This window comes from Hemicordylus capensis, chromosome 6 (assembly GCF_027244095.1).
Source record: "Hemicordylus capensis ecotype Gifberg chromosome 6, rHemCap1.1.pri, whole genome shotgun sequence".
Lineage (NCBI taxonomy): Eukaryota > Metazoa > Chordata > Lepidosauria > Squamata > Cordylidae > Hemicordylus > Hemicordylus capensis.
Window position 1 is genome coordinate 96057194 of NC_069662.1, and position 15847 is coordinate 96073040.

A 15847-nucleotide genomic window follows, 5' to 3' on the forward strand; every position below is an offset into this window, starting at 1 on the left:
TTTATAAGTTTTATTTTTAACTTTATGATTACAGGTGAGAGATGCTGCAATATTGGCAATTGTGGAGATTTATAGACACATAGGAGAGAAAGTAAGAGTAGACCTTAACAAAAGGGGAATTCCTGCTGCAAGGTGAGCTTTGTATTTGTAGTATGGGTTATTTTACTTTACTTCTCTTGCTATAATTGTATAATGTGTATAAATATACTTAAACTTTAGGTTTTGTTCTCAATTATATAGACAGTCCATATGACAGCATGGAAGTTCAAACATTTTGCTAAGGAATGAAAGAAGCAAACAAAATAAAATACACTTTGTAATCATCTGTTATTGAGTTGGTTCAGACGTTGCTCAGAGACATGGATTTTTAAAAACTAAAATTTGTTGAACAAAAAAAGCTTGGCGCCATGACTGATAGGTGAAACTACAACTCACATAATCCCCAGACACAGTGGCCAATAGCCAGGGATTATGGGAGTTGTAGGCTAACATCTAGCTACCTAATGGTGCATTGGGGAAATGACTTGATTATCAAGCCAGAGGCTGCAGGTTTGAATCCCTGCTGGTATGTTTCCCAGACTATGGGAATCACCTATATCAGGCAGCAGTGATATAGGAAGATGCTGAAAGGCATTATCTCATACTGCATGGGAGAAGGCAATGGTAACCCTCCCCCCTCCCCCGCATTCTACCAAAGACAACCACAGGGCTCTGTGGTCACCAAGAGTCGAAAACGACTCAACAGCACACCTTACTTTAGGCCAACATCTGCAGGAGGACCAAGGTTGAGCAGGCCTGATGTAGGAGGACAGAAAGTTCTGCTCCTATTCATTCCCTTCCCCTTGTAGGGATGCTTGCCTACTGCAGTTAATTCTTTCTTTCCCAAGTCTTTGAGGAAGCAATTTATCAAAGGTTCTATTGTGAAGCTGTGATTTGGAACACCCACTGCACCCCTTCCCTGAGAATCCCTAGAACACCACCCAAAAGTATATCCTGGACACTTGCAACTTTCCAGTATCCTGAACATCAGCTGTTGAATTCCTAGAAGTCATCCCCACTTCACCATAAGCTCCACTACCCATGGAGATCATCCAGAGAGTTTCATTTGCAGTGGCCACCAGTTCGTCTGGTGGCTGCTGAGGCATGGGCCTTTTCTGTTGCTGCCCTGAGACTCTGGAATGTGCTCCCTGCTGAAATAGGGCCTCCCCATCTCCCACAGCGTTTAAAGAGTCTCTAAATAGTTATTCTTTCACCCAAGCATTTTAACTATACTGTGGTCTTAAATTGTTTTAAGGTCTTTATTTTTAATCTGTCTGTTGTTGTAAACTGCCCAAAGGCAGTCTACAGAGAAGTTTGGGGCAGTCTACAAATTTGAAAAATAAATAGAGGTGAGGAGGCTGGAACAACTAGAAATGTCATTACTTTGTGCAAGCTAGCATTCAGTGTCAACTCATTCACTTTAAATAAATTGTTTGCTTTAAGCACATATCACCAGTGAAATCGTCAGAGAGGCTGTGAGGTGTGTGTGGTGTTTTTGGCAGTTGTGGCCAAAGTTTTGCCCCCAGTTTAGAGGAGGAATGAGTTTTAAAGGATACATATAGCATGGGCCTGTAAACTGCAGTAGATTCCACCAGCCACTTCATGAATGTCTATATAGGTATCTTTCACTGAAGCTACAACAAAGCCATCTTTTGTGGGGACCCATGCTTACTAACAAGCTGGAGTAAATTCCATGAAGCATGCTGTGCAGATGGTTGCATTACTACGTTGGATTACTTCTGCCTTTTGTATGACGGCTCTACATTGCTGAGTAAGACTTGAAGTATCCCATGTCTCCTAGGTACACCAACAATTAATAATTGGTTTAAAATCACCCACTGGCCCATTTTCTTTTGTGAGTTTGGTGGTAGGTAGCGCCCATCATGCCCTACAGCCCAACCCACTTTGGTGTCCCTAGGAGCTACCCCTGGGAAACAATGGCGTGTTTCAAGTTCCCAATTTTTACCTATGGACAGAACAAGCTGCACTTGGAGTGTGCACAAGTTTTGCATTGCAATTTGCAATGCATTTTGCAACCCTGCCTTGAAAAACACTGCAGAGGCACATAGTAAAAGGGAATCTGTCCGACCCAACACAGAACACACATTTCAAACACAGTCCAAAAAAGGCCAAAAAAGAATCACTGACCCAGAATCCACTGCCAGACACAGTGCCTACACTGCAGTAACAAACAACATTGGCACAAGTTACACACACACTCTTATGACTTCTTACGTTACTTCCTAGCATTGCGACATCTGCCATAACAGCACTCTTACTTAGCAGAAAGCACAGCCATAAGCTCAACTAGTGCAGTTTCAGCCACATTTTGACTGAGCACACGTTGCAATGCAGATTGCAGAGCAGGTGCACAAGTTAGTCTCAAGGCCAGACATGAAGCTCTTTATAGCAATCACCAAGAAATATTACACACACACACACACCTGCCACTGTCCATTTCTCACCACAACACTATCCCACAAACAAACCAAACGACAACTCAAGGAAGGAAGGAAGGCATCCAAGTTCTGCCTTTGTCAATTTGAGGTCCAGCAAAACCAGATAGTTATAGCAGCAATAGCACAGCATATTATACTTGGTGCTGAGAAAACCACGGAATCAAAACTTGCTTCCTTTCATCCTGCCTGCCTCAGAGAGACAGGAGGACAGAGTACTGTAGTGTAGACAGTACTGCACTCGATGAACCAGTGATCTGACAAACAAAGCTTCTAGACCCTTACCATTAGAAGAACTCTTCTTCTCCAGCACCTTCCTTATGAGGTAAGCCTACAACACCTGGAGCTTTTTACTTTAGAAAAAAGATGACTGAGGGGTGGCATGATAGAGGCCTATACAATTATGCAAGGTATGGAGAGAGAGAGAGAAATTTCTCTCCCTTTTGCATAACACTAGAATGAGGGGTCATCCCGTGAAACTGATTGCCAAGAAATTTAGGACTGGCAAAAGGAAGTACTTTGTCACACAGTGCATAATTAACCTATGGAATTTTCGGCCACAAGATGTGACAACCACCAGCCTGGATGGCTTTAAGAAGAGCTTAGATAAATTCATGGAGGAAAAGTCTATCAGTGGCTAGTAGTTATAGGCCACCTCCAGCCTCCAAGGCAAGATACCTCTAAATACCAGTTGTAGGGGAGCTGCAGCAGGAGAGAGGGCATGTCCTCGGCTCTGGCCTGAGGCATCTGGTGGGCCACTGTGTGAAACAGGATGCTGGACTAGATAGGCCTTAGCACTTAGCAATAGCACTTACATTTATATACCGCTTTATAGCCGGAGCTCTCTAAGCGGTTTACAATGATTTAGCATATTGCCCCCAACATTCTGGGTACTCATTTTACCGACCTCGGAAGGATGGAAGGCTGAGTCAACCCTGAGCCCCTGGTCAGGATCGAACTTGTAACCTTCTGGTTACAGGGCGGCAGTTTTACCACTGCGCCACCAGGGGCTCTTTATAAGCCTTGGGTCTGATCCAGCAGGGCTGTTCTTGTGTTCTTATGGTTCTCTTTAAGCAGGCTTCCCTGTGTAAAATACACACAGAGATACAGCTATTCTCTCACATTCTTGCAGTGCCTTTTACAAGTTCTTAAGCTAATAGCACTTTATCGGGTTGTTTTTTAAACTGTTCCTTAACTGTGTTGCCTGCTGAGCATTAGTTACTTGCCATCTCCCACCTCTTCTGGGAGAAGTTGGTTCCTCTACTCCTTGAGGAGCCATCTCTGAGGGCTTGTAGGCCAGCCAGTTCATCTCCCACAGTTTCAGCATCAGCGTCAGTGTCTGGCTTCACACCCACAGACTTGCCTTTGAAATAGCAAAGCACAAAAGCTCTCTGTATTGAAAGCAGCTTTGTACCAGAACCTAGGGGGATTCAGGAAAGTTTGCACAACTATGTCCTGAGGGACAGATTTAGTGAAAAGTGCATAAGATTTTTGGTGACAATGAATTGTCCATTGTAACAAAGGTAATGTGTCTTTTAACACTAGACTTATAAATGAAACATATGAAAGGGATGGGATTAGAAAGCATACATGAGACAAATAATTTTAAAGGCTTTGACCATCCAGTCCTTCCCTCTTCCCGCCCTCTCTGTGCTTGCTTGGCAGCAGGAGAAGCCTTCACCTCAGGTACTCACTGCAGCTATGCAGCCCTTTCACCACCCTCCTGCTGCTGCACAGTATGTGGGCCATAGTCCTTAAGCTCTATGTATCTGCTGAAAAACTAGAGCCCCTGGCTGTGGGGCTTTAGTTACATTACACTGGTTATGTTCAACACTCTTACAATCTATGTATAGTATACACAAGTACATTTGTTCACGTGCTGAACGCAGATATAGCGGTACACATCCTATCTGCATCCTGTATTTTAGGGGCTCTGTACCCAGGTTCGCTTTTAAAATGAACACAGGGACAGTCATTCACACACAAAAATGTATGAGTGTCCAGACATCTGAACAAAGATACAACATGATTTCTGAACAGGGCTTAGGTTTGGATCTGGATCGTGATCCATTGCCCTTCATAAGGATTGGGTTCTGTGCAGGGACCTCATGGAAGGATTAGCTAGCTCTTTGCAGCACTCTTTCTGCCCTGCATGTGGCCTGTGCTTCCACTGGTATTAGCAGTTTGGGTCCGTTTTTCTTAGTTCCTTTCTGACCACCAAGGCGTCATTACCTCGTAGCAGAGCTCCTCAGAGTGAGTTTGGAACTATTGTAGAATATGAAGAGAAAGGATTTGTTACTCGGTAATTGGACTTTAGACGGCATTTTGATTAGTCTATTTGGACCTGTTTTGGTGTGGGAACAGACTTCGGACTGGCCTTGATTACTCTGTCTGATGGATGACGGCAGTGGGAACTTAAGCACTGCATCCAGTGTAAAGCGACTTTACCATCTACAGGCTACCATGATTCTTGCCTGATGTATCTGGGTGAGCAGCATGCCCCTTCAACATGCAAAATCTGCTGCTTCTTTTCAAAACAACCTTTTAAAAAATGGGCACTTAGACTGTATGCAGTGCTGTTTGAGGGCGCATTTAGTCCCCAACACAGAGACCTAATTACCTGTTGACATCAGGATCAACATTGAACTCAATGTCAGGAAAGTGGGCTTTGACATTGGAGTGCCTGACAATGGAAGAACCACTAAGGAGTATGCGTGCAGTTGAAATCCTTGGTTGGGGCACAATCCCTCCGTGCTGCGGAAGATGTTCTTAAGCGCCCGAAAGATATGGCTAGAGCGGTGTGAGACATAAGGAATGAAAGAAAAGGAGATTGGTTGAAGAGAAGTCGACAGCACCTTAAAAAAAGCACAGATCAAAGACAAGGTCGGTGCTGAGGGAGAGAGCACCCTCTCCTTCAGGACTACAGTCCGCTTGTCTGTCCTCTCTGATAACAATAGAGGACTCAACATCAGAGCCTACTGTTTCAGGGTTGACCATTGTGACTGTGGGGGCTGTATTGACTGATTCAAGATCCCCTTTGATGGCTGTGCCTCCACATTGGACTCTACAGTTTTTGCCTGCACGTACACCGCTGCAGTGCCCCTAGGCAACCTGATTCAGAGGTACTGGTTGACTTCGAAACTGAGCACATGTTGGGGGCTGAGCCGTCACTGGATCCCAGTACCACAAACACACTGCTCTCGATGTTGGACTCAACGCCAAGCACCCCATTGGGGTCGACGTTTCAAGGTTTCCTCAGTAGCGGTCTCAGCATCAAGCCTGACGTCGAGGAGATTCCTGCACCAATACCAAAACCACCATTGATGTCACCTGTGTGTTGCACCTTGCAACAAGCTTTAGTATCAGGGGCAGAGATGGTGTCTACTCTTCCATTAGCATTGGTATCGGCTACATCCTATGTCGCATTGACTTGGAGGTCACCATTGCAGTATGTTAACATGCAAGGACTATCAAGCCAGAGGGAAATAACATATGCACGTGGATTTCAGCAGCTGCAGCTCTAATGGATGATTATGCCAAGTTCCAGCTATGGAAGGCGCAGAGAACAGCTCAGCATGTTCCAGTGCATGAGCCGCCTGCTGTGGCACAGACCACCTATGCTGGTAAACCCGCAGCTGCGGACTGTCAACACGCAACAGCAACTTCCTAAGACTCAGCCACCAGCACACCCACCACTTGTCATGACACAGCATGCTTCGCTTACTGCGACAATGCCAAAATCAACTTAGGCGGACCTTCCAACTGCACCCAGGAGACAGTTGCAAAGTCTAAGGAGGTCCCACAGAAGAAGCCAAAGGAGAAGTTGATGCTAATTATGCCACTATCGGGATGAAGGGGACACCGCGGATTCTGAGGCGGAATCGACCACAACACTTGATCCCTCTGACCCCCATCAGATGTCCCAACCTTCTATTTCTCCTTTTGAGGAAATGAAGGCCTACAACAAACATCTGAGTTGGTGGAAGCATTGGGTCTCGAAATCAAGCTTCCAGAAACAAGAGGTCAAGGACCCTGTTTATAGCACGATGCCTCAGCGAAGTCATCTCAGCCTATGGCTCTACTAATGTTACTGTTCATCTCTCAGGCTGTTCAGTCAGCATGGGAGGTACTGCAAATGTCCACCTCAACCCTTAAACGTATTGAAGGGTTATACAGAATCCAGGAAGAGAACAATTCCTACCTGCTTAAACACCCATCGCCAAACTAATTGGTAATAGATTGTGTGTCATCTGTGAAATCAGGTCGCAGGCATATGACTCCAGCTGAGAAAGATGGCATAAAATTAGATGTGCTGGGTAGGAAAATATATTCCATGTCCAGCTTAGCAATAAGGATTGTGAATTACACTTCATGTAGAGCAAAATGCAACCACTTGCTTTGGGATACTCTTCTACAGGACTCCACCAAGCTGACACCAGAAAAATTTCTAAGCAACTTCCAAGACACCTATGTGAAGTCAACAGCCATCACTAGACAGCTGCTGAGTACGTTCAAACACTTGGCAGAGGCAGAATTGCGTGCAGTGGCTACGGTGGTTGCTGTTTGGAGGCATGCATGGCTGTGGTCGACCACTTGGCAGGAGGACAATGAAAGAGCCTATAGAGGGCCTTGGATTTGGTGGGAAGGGCCTGTTTAGCGAAAATACAGATTCAGTGATGTAATCTTAAAAGTCTCTACTGCCAAAACTTTCTCCGGTAGGGATGTGCATGGAACCTCCTGGCCCGACTCTGTTCGAGTCCAGACCGGACTCTAACCTGGCTGGGCCAATTTGGTCTGGCACCCCCTCGAACCCCCCCCCCCCCCCGGTTCAGATTGGTCTGGTGGGTTCGGACCTCTTTCTGTGCGTGGTGTGTGTGCGCACACACACACACATATACAGACACCATTAATCTCCTTCTCCGGGTAGTTGCTGGAGGTGCAGTGTGTAGGTGTGCAGCCTCCAAAATGGCCGCCGGGCCGAAGAGTGTCAGAAAGGGCAAAGAGCTGGCTGAATCGGTTGGAGGGGGGCATATCAAAGGCCGACGGGGGGAGGGAGAACCTCCATGGACACTCCCCCCCCCCGACACTTCTAGCAACTCCCCGGAGGAGAGCAAAGGTAACTTATTTCTTAATGAAAAAAGGTCCGTAAACTCCCCGAACATTCAGAGGTGGTCCGGCTCGATGTTGAGCCGGTTTGCACACCCCACTCACCTGTGCCTCTACATCCACCTATTCAACGTCACAAAATGGGACATTTGGACACCAATGTGATATTTAAAAGGAACAGGACAAACTGGATTTCAGGCATCAATACAAGCCTTACCAAAGACAGAGAGGGTTTGGACAGAAGCAAAAGCAAGGTGTGTACATACCCCAAAAGTTATTGGGGTAACTCCAAGAATTATTATGTGGTGCATCCACTGCAAAAGTATCAGAAATAAAATCAATTAGAACAACATTCTGAAGAAAATGCCATCTGCTTTGAGGTTGCCAAATCAGACTGGCAAGCCATGCCCAAGCACAACATAACATCAGATCAGTGGGTACTCAGGATCATGTCCGCTCATTATGCCATAGAATTTAAAGTTATATCTCCATTTTCAGGCATGAAATTTATTCCAGCAACTCCAATTTTGCAGGAGGAAATACAGGTTCTGTTGGGAAAGGGGGCTATTGTTCTGGTGCAGTGGGTGCTGAGGATGCAGGGCTTTTATTCCCATTATTTCCAAATTGTGAAAAGGAATGGTTGAATAACGGCAATTATGGATCTGAGAGATATGAATCTCTTTATAGATGTATGCAAATTCATGATGATGACGTTGCAGAGCATACTACTTCTCCTAACCAGGGAGGAGTGGTTGGCAACACTAGATTTAAAAGTTGCATACTTCCATATAGGGATCCAGAAAAACTACTGGGAGTACTTGAGGTTCACAGTCGGAGACCAGATATCCCAGTACAAAGTGCTCCCCTTTGGATTGTCCATGGTCCCGAGAGTCTTCACAAAGTGTATGGCAGTGATTATTGCCCATCTTCGGACTCAGGGTCTGGTGGTGTTTCCATACTGAACAACTGGCTCCTGGCAGGACCAACCAGAGAAGAGTTACTTTTACAAGTCCGTTATGTGTTGGGCCTTCTGTGGGAACTCTGTGTGCAGCTCAACATAGAGAAATCTCATCTGTAGCCAGAAAAAATGATAGTATACATTGGTGCGATACTGGATGTACAAACCAAACGGGCATTCTTGTCGAGAGAAATATCTGCATAACAGTGCCATAATTCTCAATTTATGGCCAACCCGGTATAGAGAGCATATCTTATTCAAAGACTGATGGGCTTGATCGCCTCCTGCAATATGGTTATAATGTATGCACGACTGATGCACAAGCTTCAGATGTGGTATCTCAGGTCTTTACATCCCAATATGGACAGCCAGAATATGCTACTGACAATCCTGGAACCTGTGCTCCACTCATCACTAGTGGGCACTAGAGAAAAATCTTCTAGGAAGGGTACCATTCCAATCTTCAGAACCACTCAGTGAGTATCTATGGGTGCATCCTTAACAGGCTGGTGTGCCTACTGTGGGGGTATCAAATCCAGGGAGTATGGACCCACCATCAGCATACATTATATACCAATTTCCTGGAGCTGCTGGCAGTGTTTCTGGCTCTGAAGGCTTTTCAACCACTTTTGCAGCCAGGGTTGTTCAATTTCAACTCAACAATACAACTGCCATGGCGTATGTCAACAAGCAGGGTGGAACTGTGTCCCGATCATTGTGTGCGCTAAGTATGCAGATATGGAACTGGTGCATACTGCACTAAATATACCCACTGGTCATACATATAAAGGGAACGGAGAGTGTGCAGACAGATTGTCTCAGTCGCAAGAACCTCCTGAACTACCATCACGAATGGGAGGTCAACTGCCGGTACCTGACTCAAGTGTTCAGATTGCTGTTCACAACAGCAAAAAACAGAAAGTGCCCTCGCTATTGCTCATGGGCAGGTCTCTCTGGGGGATGCCTTTCAACACATTTGGGGAAAAGACCTCATGAACCTGTACCTACCTCAACTGTTAATCAGCAGGATCAATGGGCACAATTGATACAGGATGGAGCAACAGCAATCCTGCCATGGTGACCCTGCCAGCCATGGTTTGCATCTCTACTCAAGACTGCCCACATAGAATGTAATCATTTTCCCCAGCACCCAGACCTACTGTTGAGACAGGGAGCGGTTCTCTATCTCGACGCATGGACCCTCAAGCTGACAGCCTGGAGAGTTGGTTACTGAAAAAGATAATGCTGAACAATAGGAAGCCATCCATTCGTAAGAATTATAACAGTAAGTGGAAGCGTTTTCAGATTTATGCCAAGACAAGGTTTCTTACCGAAGCAAGCAACTTAAATCAGGTGCTCTGTATCAGGGATTCTCAACGTTGGGTCCCCAGATGTTACTAGACATCCCATAATCCCCAACCCCAGTGGACTTTGGTCGTGGATTATGGGAGTTGAAGTCCAATAACATCTGGGGACCCAACGTTGAGAATTCCTGCTCTATATGACATCTTACATGACATATTCAAACTAGCTGGCCTGGGTGCAGAACATCTGTGCCTCTAGTTGTCCCTTTTTTCTTTTCCTCCTTCCTTCCTCTCATTCTTGGCGCTCCCTTGGCTCCTCCCTCCCCCCTCCCTCTCACACCCCCCCCTGGCAGCTCTCTCACAAGAGCTGCCACACACAAAGCTAGCCACAGATACATCTTAGATAAAGACACTTACCTCGGAGTGGAACACAATTACTGATCGTCGTTTCATGGCAGTCATCCAGGAACTGAGGAAAATGGCACCCAGTCTGCCAGTTCCAGGAGAAGCACAGACCACGTGTAGGGCAGAAAGGGCGCCATGAGGAGCTAGCTAATCTTTCCATGAGGTCCTTGAATAGGCACAGAACCCAATACTTATGAATGGCAGTAGATCACTACCAGGTCATTAGTTTCAGATAGGCAACCTGTTTTTGGAAAACATACTTGGAAGGGGGAAAGGATTTTAAGTTTCATTCACCAGTCACTGATCTGTCTGATCTGGGAGTCAGAAGTAGAAGAAAAAGTACATCCTCACCTAAACATGAAATGTACATCAAAAGGAAGATTTTTGTAACAGATTCTGTGTAACAGGTATTAAAGTTGATTTCTAATTTCCTTTAAAGTTATATCTGATATGTAAGGTTAGGACAAGCTGGGCCTCCCTTCTGACATGGCTGTGCTTTGGCTTGTCATAAAAAAGTAAGATCCATCCCTTAAAAAAAATATTGTGCAAGTATAGTCCCATATTCCTCAGTGTTCAAGGATGTCAGAAGTTGCTGATCTCATCAGGAATCTGTTAAAAGCACAATTTAAGTATTGTGAATATCATGTTTTGTGTTTAAAATTTTATATCGCTCCTTATAAAAATTCAACGCATCTTATAAATGTTAAAATAAACAAAACATTACAGCCAGTAAGTAAAAGCCATTATGAAAGCACAGTAACCACAACTAATGAGGGGTAGGGGGATATCAACTGAAACCAAATGGTCTTAAGTTGGTGAAACACTAACATGGACAGAGCCACCTAGGAACATAGGAAACTTCCATATACTGAGTCAGACCATTGGTCTATCTAGCTCAGTATTGTCTTCACAGACTGGCAGTGGCTTCTCCAAGGTTGCAGGCAGGAATCTCTCTCAGCCCTATCTTGGAGAAGCCAGGGAGGGAACTTGAAACCTCTGCTCTTCCCATAGCGGCTTCATCCCCTGAGGGGAATATCTTGCAGTGCTCACACATCAAGTCTGGATCTCCAAGGGGAGGGAGTTCCACAGGTTGAGAGCTGCCACCCAGAAAACCCTCTCTGATGAGCTGCTGCTGCTGCTGCTGCTATAGGGTGGAGTTAGAGGTCCTTGGTGGTGTGCAGTGGTTGCTGAAAGCAGCAGCCCCACATGCCCTCTCCCTAATAATATGAAATAAAATAAAACGTGTGGGATGATGCTTTGCGTTTCCTCATAGCGGCAGCCCATGAAGTAATGCAGCGACAGAGAAGTACAAACTGTGATGTTGCTGCATGTTTTTGATTTTCTATATGTTATCAGGCAGAATGGACGAACAGGAGTGGAGCTGCTGCTTTTGGCAGTCACTGCTTGATGGCCCAGCTTCATCCTTGTTCTCCTGTGTTGGGATTTACATGTACCTTCTTCCATCTCTGTGTGTGCATCTGGACTGTCCCTGTGCATTACCTGGCCTCCAGGAAACACTGGTCACCTACTTGATAAGGGAGACGGCTGTATTACAGTTGGCTGTCTCGAGAACTGGACTGTTGGTTATTTCCCTGGGTCATTCTATAATTAACCATTATAGGTCATGGTTCATGAGCAATAGCTTTATGGCTTGACTTCAAAAGTAATACATCTCCCAGTTCTTATCTATTGCAGTAGGTCAGAAAATTATAGCACATTTCTGATTGCTTTTGTGTGGTCAAAATGGGAATGCAGCCATTTATATTGTGTTGTATCCTATTTGGCTTGTATTTTTGTCTGGTCAATGACAGAAACAAAGATTCCATTCCATACTTGGCAAGGAGAGTATATTTCTGCCTAGGTTTAAAGAGAAGAATGTATTGGCAGCTCCTAAATGCTGTTAACTTAAAACACAAGAACACTTCAATTGTATCAAATGGATTTTTACTCTCTTACAAAGAGCTAAATTGTTAATGGTGCTGACATTTGATTGTCATTTGGCATTTAAGTCACAGAAGGAAATTAAGATTTCTTGATAGTGATTTGTAGGTTGTAAATACATGGAAAACTTCAACTAAAGTGTCTCTGTGTACACAATAGACAAATGCGTGCATATGTGCACATACAGAGAGTCCTTCAGATATAATTAACCAGCTGTAATGTTGGGCATCTTGCTAATGTATGTGTGTTCAAATGTTTTTAGCCTAGATGATCAGATAAAAGGGTCCATGAACCCAGTGACAACCAGCCCTCCCTACATTCTTAGCACAATACTCCCTTCCCTTGAGTTCTTTCATGGTTCTTTTCTAGATAAACTGCTTTGAGAATGTTTTGTTGAAAAGTGGTATATAAATAACTAGTTTAACTGGTGCAGAGCATTTGTGCGCTAGTACTTGATTGCTCCCCTCACCCCCTGCCACGGCCCCCCTCACCTTAGAGATCTCTCCACCTTCACCTGAGCCTCACTCCTGCCCCTCCTCCTTCTCCATCCCGTTGATTCCATCCCCTTCACCCCCTTGGTCACTCCTTCATAGCTTTACTCCATCCCCCTCACCTCTCTTGGTCACAGCTGCAGTGTTGCTGGCACCTATTGGCCAAGCTGCAGCCCCCTATCCCCAGAAACCTCCTCACCCGACCCCCACTCCTGCTCCCCTCAGGAACAGCAGCAGTTGACCAGGGCCTTCCTTGCTGCCACCACTGCCATGGCTGCTCATTCCCCTCAGGCCGCTGACAGGCTGGGGCCCGTCCCTTGCCTGCCTGCTTTCCTCCACCAATGGCCTCAGTAGCCCCAAACAGAAGCAGTGGTTGACTGGGCCCTTCCTTGCAGTCAATAGGCGCCACCATTGCTGCTCATTCCCCTCAAGCTGCTGAAAGGCTCGGGCTCTTCCTCCTTTCTCTGTTCTCTCTCTTTTTCCTCTTTCCCTCTCCTCTCACGCTTCCCCTCTGTCTTTCTTACCCCCTCCCTCCCCCCCCCTTCCTGAGTTAACAGATATTGTGACCTCATCTAATTCACACAGTGGCAGCCTCCTTCTCCTAAAAGGGCTCTTTCCTTCCTCACGACCCGTCTCTTTGCAGACCCCTGCCCACTCTCCTTTGTATATCTATATCTTTATAAATTCCTCTCCTTTACAATCAAGAACATCTTCCAACCAGTAACAGTTGCATTCCAACTGACCTTAATCATTACAGGCTGCTCCTCCCTATCAGCATATGGAATCCCCCACTACCCAATCCCCATGGTGCTTCTTCTCTCACAGGCTCCTCCTCCCTATCTGCATATGGAATCTCCACTGCCCAGTCACCACGGTGCTTCTGCTTGCAAACTCTTGCAAGAGCTGCCAAGCATGGGAAGTATGCCTTAGATAATTTGTTTATACACACACACAAGCTGATCAGCGCAGAGCATCTGCGCCCCTAGTTCGCCACTGCCACCCCTGTTTTCTCTGCCCTGCTGCTGCTTTTTTGCTTGCCTGTCTCTGTCCGTTTCTTCCCCCTCTTGCAGCCACCGCTGCCTTGTTCAGTGCCTTGTTTTCTGCTTTCCCCCACTCCTTCTTTTGCACCTCCCGGCTACCACTGCTTTATGGTTGCCCACCTGCTGGAACATGCCTTGTCAGCCGCCCACCACCATTTTCTTCAGCTGGCTGTTGCCGCCGTATTCTCTCTTTGGCCCGTCCCATGGCTATCTGGCAGCTCTCCAAACTCTCATGAGAGTTGCCACGCATGGAATTAGTCGTGGGTATGCCTTAGAGAATTAAATATATAGATAGAAGATAGATAGATAGTTCTGTGTAGATTGCAGTTTCACCATACCATTCTAACCCTTCTCCCACTTCAGTTCTCTGATATGTACAGAGACCTTGGAGGAGGACTCATCTAAATAGCACTGTGATGGGTCAGGGCTCAAGGCCATCTAGTCGAGCATCCTATTTACCAGAATGGCCAGTCATATGCTTTGAAGAAGCCCACAACCAGAACACAAGGAAAATAACTCTTCCCTTCTGTTGCCCTTTTGAGAGGTGTGCTTTCTCAGAATGAAACTAACCCTACTTTTTTTTTTAACATATCCACCATGCTTCAAAATGGCCACTCAAAGACAATGCCCCTTTGCAACCCATGTACTGACAGTTGAATACAAACCAAATTTACAGCACATAGGAAAGAGATCAGGTAAGAGTCACAATGTTAAAATAAGCAGAGAGTAGGCTTCATTTGTTCTTAGGGCTACTTCTTAATTCTATGGTTCCTTTAGAGTGAGAGAAGTAAGCATTGGTTTCAGAACATTATGCTATTGTGGTGTAGTTGTGAAGTCTGTCATAGTGGGGGCATCACTTCTGTCCTCACTCTAGGGGATCAAATTTTTAACAGGCTATCAGAGGTGTTGTAGCAGAGCTGCTGCACTAGTGGGTAGTTTCACCTCTTGAAGAATCCCCAAAATGACCCTGCAACTTTCCGCCCAATGAATTGAAGTGATGAAATTTGTGCGGGGGTGTGTGTGCGCGTGCGCATTTTAGCTCAACTCTAGTTGATAGCTGTATCCTTCATGAGTTTGACCTGATTGTCACTGTGTGCTGGGCTTTGGAGAACACAGAAGCAGCAAGAGAGAGATTTGCTTCTGCCCTTTCAAAAAATCAGTGCAAAAGTCAGCCTTTCTTTGAATTCTGTGTTCATATGACAGGGCTGTTGGGAGAGGGTGGGATTGAGGATAGTCAAAAAACGACTGGCTAACAAACTCTTCCAACATTTGTGGACTCTTGTGGACTCCTGACTAATCTGGTCAGGACCTGACCAGATAGTCAGGAGTCCACAGGACTCCTGACCCAAATAGTCAGGAGTCCTGCAGAAAATTTGATTATTTGCATGGAAGGACAGGGCAGAAATACTGGAAATAAATGGAATGTATTGTGATGGTAGGGAATATACAACTTACTGTCAGATGTCTAGTTATACTTCCAAAGTGGTAGAGTCAGTACAGTCAGGGTTGAGGCCTTTACAATATTTCTCTTTTTAATCTGTATTGAGAAGAGGATTCTTGTGACTTTCTAGGATAAACCGCTTTATATTGGAGTATTTGGAACTCTTGATAAAGTCTTGCCAGCGAGGGTGATTTCTCCCCCCGCCCCCGCTTCCCTTTTTGATATGCCTTAAGGATTATAATTTTCTTTGGAGTATTTACAATCGTATTGACAACATGTTTCTGAAAGGTTTAAGGAATGATTTTTGAGAGACCTATGGAATGAAACTGATTTATCATTTTTGCTTTATGGACTAATTACTGCACCTGCTCAGAAGGATTTCAGGTTCTTTGATCCTGAATATTTTCAGAGTTGTTAAAGTTTGGTACTTTTCAGGAAGAAGGTTTTATTTTCCAAGGAAAAAACCTTGTCGGGACTTCTTTTGCTAACAACTGTTTTTAAGTGAACCGTTTCTCCTCATTCAAGGTCAGCTGTCTTTTTGTTTTGTTTTGTCTGTTTATCTGTCCAATGGAATTTCTGTGGATTACAACCACAGACTGTCTTTCTACAGGAAGAAACCAGAATATTCCCAATTCTTTCTGTTTGAACATTTCTAAGTGCTTTGAG

The 15847-nt window shown here is 45.2% G+C and overlaps 1 protein-coding gene and 1 long non-coding RNA gene across 36 annotated transcripts in view; one reads left to right on the plus strand and one right to left on the minus strand.

Annotated features, from left to right (window-relative positions):
- Window positions 1–15847, plus strand: part of CLASP2 (cytoplasmic linker associated protein 2) — a 193847-nt gene that overhangs the window by 23115 nt on the left and 154885 nt on the right. For all 33 annotated transcript variants that reach the window (XM_053263355.1, XM_053263378.1, XM_053263356.1 and 30 more), the window contains exon 6: window positions 35–132. In XM_053263355.1, the coding sequence (XP_053119330.1) occupies window positions 35–132 (98 nt within the window). The remainder of the gene's footprint in view (window positions 1–34; window positions 133–15847) is intronic.
- On the minus strand, window positions 8162–13521 carry LOC128330457 (uncharacterized). Of its 3 annotated transcripts, none has more exons than XR_008310100.1 (4): window positions 13444–13521; window positions 10281–10877; window positions 9720–9789; window positions 8162–8673 (listed from the first exon to the last, which is right to left on the minus strand). It is a non-coding gene; the product is annotated as an uncharacterized LOC128330457 (long non-coding RNA). The 3 variants fall into 3 exon arrangements; XR_008310101.1 differs by lacking the exon at window positions 13444–13521 and adding an exon at window positions 13268–13426; XR_008310102.1 differs by lacking the exon at window positions 13444–13521 and adding an exon at window positions 12701–12774.